Source organism: Mangifera indica, chromosome 5 (genome assembly GCF_011075055.1).
Source record: "Mangifera indica cultivar Alphonso chromosome 5, CATAS_Mindica_2.1, whole genome shotgun sequence".
In the NCBI taxonomy this organism is placed as follows: Eukaryota; Viridiplantae; Streptophyta; class Magnoliopsida; order Sapindales; family Anacardiaceae; genus Mangifera; species Mangifera indica.
Genome location: NC_058141.1, coordinates 6,006,347 through 6,008,870, shown reverse-complemented (window position 1 = coordinate 6,008,870; position 2,524 = coordinate 6,006,347). Strand labels below are relative to the sequence as shown.

Below are 2,524 nucleotides of genomic sequence, written 5' to 3'. Positions count from 1 at the left end.
TATTTGTGAATGGCCTATGTATAGGTCATGAAGGTGCCAAACAGGACCACATTGAGATTCACTAGTGAAATGTCAGTATTAACTTTATGCTTTGTGTTGGGTGTCCAGAAGTCACCTAGCAACTGAGTGTTTTTCACTCGCGTGTTCCTTTTTTATGGTTTTACAGGTAGACATGAGTAATGGGGTATGTGGAGGAGCCAACAGTTCAACTGAGCAACTTTATGAAGGTGAGGGGCAAAATCGTTATTTTTAGATTTTATGTTATTTATGTGTTTATGTTTTAGTTATGCACTTCATGGATTTTCAATTTGTTTTTAAACATTTTGTTTGTAATAATAGGGGATTTTTATGCATTTAATGTATTTATTTAGTTACACATTTTTACATGTATTTAAATACAAGTTTTTAATTACATGTTCTTAATTTCTACTGTACACGTCTCTTTGAATCAGATTTTATGATGTTACAATTGTTCCTTAAAATTATCATTTTGAGATGAAACTAAAAATATCCTTAAAATCGAATGTTAAGCATTGGCAGACGAATATAAAATTTTTCCCTTCAAATAATTATTTTCAAACAAAACTGAAATCATTCCTAAAAATTTTGTCTCTAAATTGCACATTTGTTGTAGTGCTAAAATTGATTTTGAGCTTCAAAATAAATGCAACTTTCTTCTACAATAAATTAAAATCTAACAATTATTTCTCAAACAGCTATATCATCAACAACAAATTGTAATGATAAATTACACAAATCACAAATATAAATTAACAATTAGAACAAGATCCCAGTTTCTAAATTTTGATTAATGAACTCTTGGAAGGACAACAGTGAGTCCAACACTTATGGCAAATAGAATGAGCAATATGCCAATGAAATTGACAATAAGAGCTTCCTGGCTGCGAAAGAGGCCCAAGAAAAGGAATTTCTCAAGCAGACCAGTCTCAGCTGCGCATATTGCTAAGATGAAAATCGCCAGTCCGAAGAAAACATGCCATGGCAAGAACGAGGCTCTGCTTGACGTTTCTGCTCTCGGGAACACGTAAGAGAAGAAACCAAGCAGCCACTGTAAAAATGTTACAAAACTTTAGTTAATTGAAAATTAATGTGGCTGGCCCATTGAAAATCGCCAATCAGAATTTCCATTGATTTATTCAATTAAATATATACAGAGATACCTGTAAACCATATAAGCAGATGGTGCCCATGCCCAACCAAGAATGTAAAGAATACATATTGGGAAGACCTGCTTCATTGTGAAACTTGAAAACTACATAAATTCCCACAATTCCACACAGAAGAGCTACTAAATGCAGCAACAAATGAACTGTCTTTTGAGCTCGTCTTGTGGCAGGGATTGTCTTGTGTGCCATTATAGCTTTCAAATTAATCATAATCAGTTAGCTCTAATATTTATAAATATCTTTTATACATATATATATATATATATATATATATATATATATATGTTATTCAATAAAATCGTATGCTTGTCGTTACCTTCTCCACCAATTAATATATATCCGATTATCATGAAAAATGGATGCAACTGCAAATGAGAAAATAGAAGATTAGAGAGCAATATTACTAAAACCATTGGAGATAACAGAATTCATGCAAGAGATTTTAAGAGAACTCACGTTGAAAATCTTGAATTTGTTAACAGAATTAAATGCAAAACCGTTCCTTTTTTCCAGAAGCCATACAAGCACAAGTGTTGCCACTGCAATCACTAACAAATGGGCGAAAATGGTAGAAGGAGTAGCTGAAATTTTGTAACTACGGCTTCTAGGCGCCATGGCACTCCCTTGTGTTGAAGTAAAGAAATTAAATTGTAATGAAGTAATAATCAATGAATGAATGACCGATTCAATTCTCTTGAAACAATCTGTGCTGTGGTGCTATATAATATATATTTATTCATGTAAGTGTACAAAGAAACCAATAAACTTTGCTTCGTCTAGACAGCGTCATAAATTATGTATTCATTCAACGCGTTAAAGATTAGTAAATTGTTAAGAACAAAGCCAATGTGAAATACACAATGACAGATTTTTGTAATTTTTATGATAAAGATACTACCAAAGTTGGAACTTATCACAAAGACCGTCCTGCCGGCAAGTTTTTATGGTGGAAAGTACAATGATTTGATCAACATTTTTGTCTCATCCTTATTATTTATTTTACTGTTACCCATCAATCATATCATTATATTTGTTATAACGCGTAGATATATTATGTTTCTGGTTGATAATTTTGACAAACCATGAACAGTTGTGATCATAAGCTTTTGGTTTATGCTAACAAATGTTATGTGCACATAAAAATATTTTTCGATCGCTTTCATGATATATTTGTTACCTCTCTAAAACATGACATTATATCAGTTACAATTTACACCTGACATGTTTTCTACTGTTGTGAATTATGTTAGAAATGGAATAGGTGGATCATACTAACCCAAAAAAAAGGAAGGATAGGTGGATCATAATCAGCTATTACAAGTGTCAATACTCAAATG

At 32.0% G+C, this 2,524-nt stretch overlaps 1 protein-coding gene across 1 annotated transcript; it reads right to left on the bottom strand.

Annotated features, from left to right (window-relative positions):
* Positions 1-808: 808 nt before the first annotated feature.
* LOC123215700 (probable ascorbate-specific transmembrane electron transporter 1) lies at positions 809-1,802 on the bottom strand. Its single transcript, XM_044635903.1, has 4 exons — positions 1,644-1,802; positions 1,504-1,552; positions 1,182-1,381; positions 809-1,069 (listed from the first exon to the last, which is right to left on the bottom strand). Exons 1-4 carry the CDS (start codon positions 1,800-1,802, stop codon positions 809-811), a joined length of 669 nt encoding a protein of 222 aa, XP_044491838.1.
* Positions 1,803-2,524: the final 722 nt, after the last annotated feature.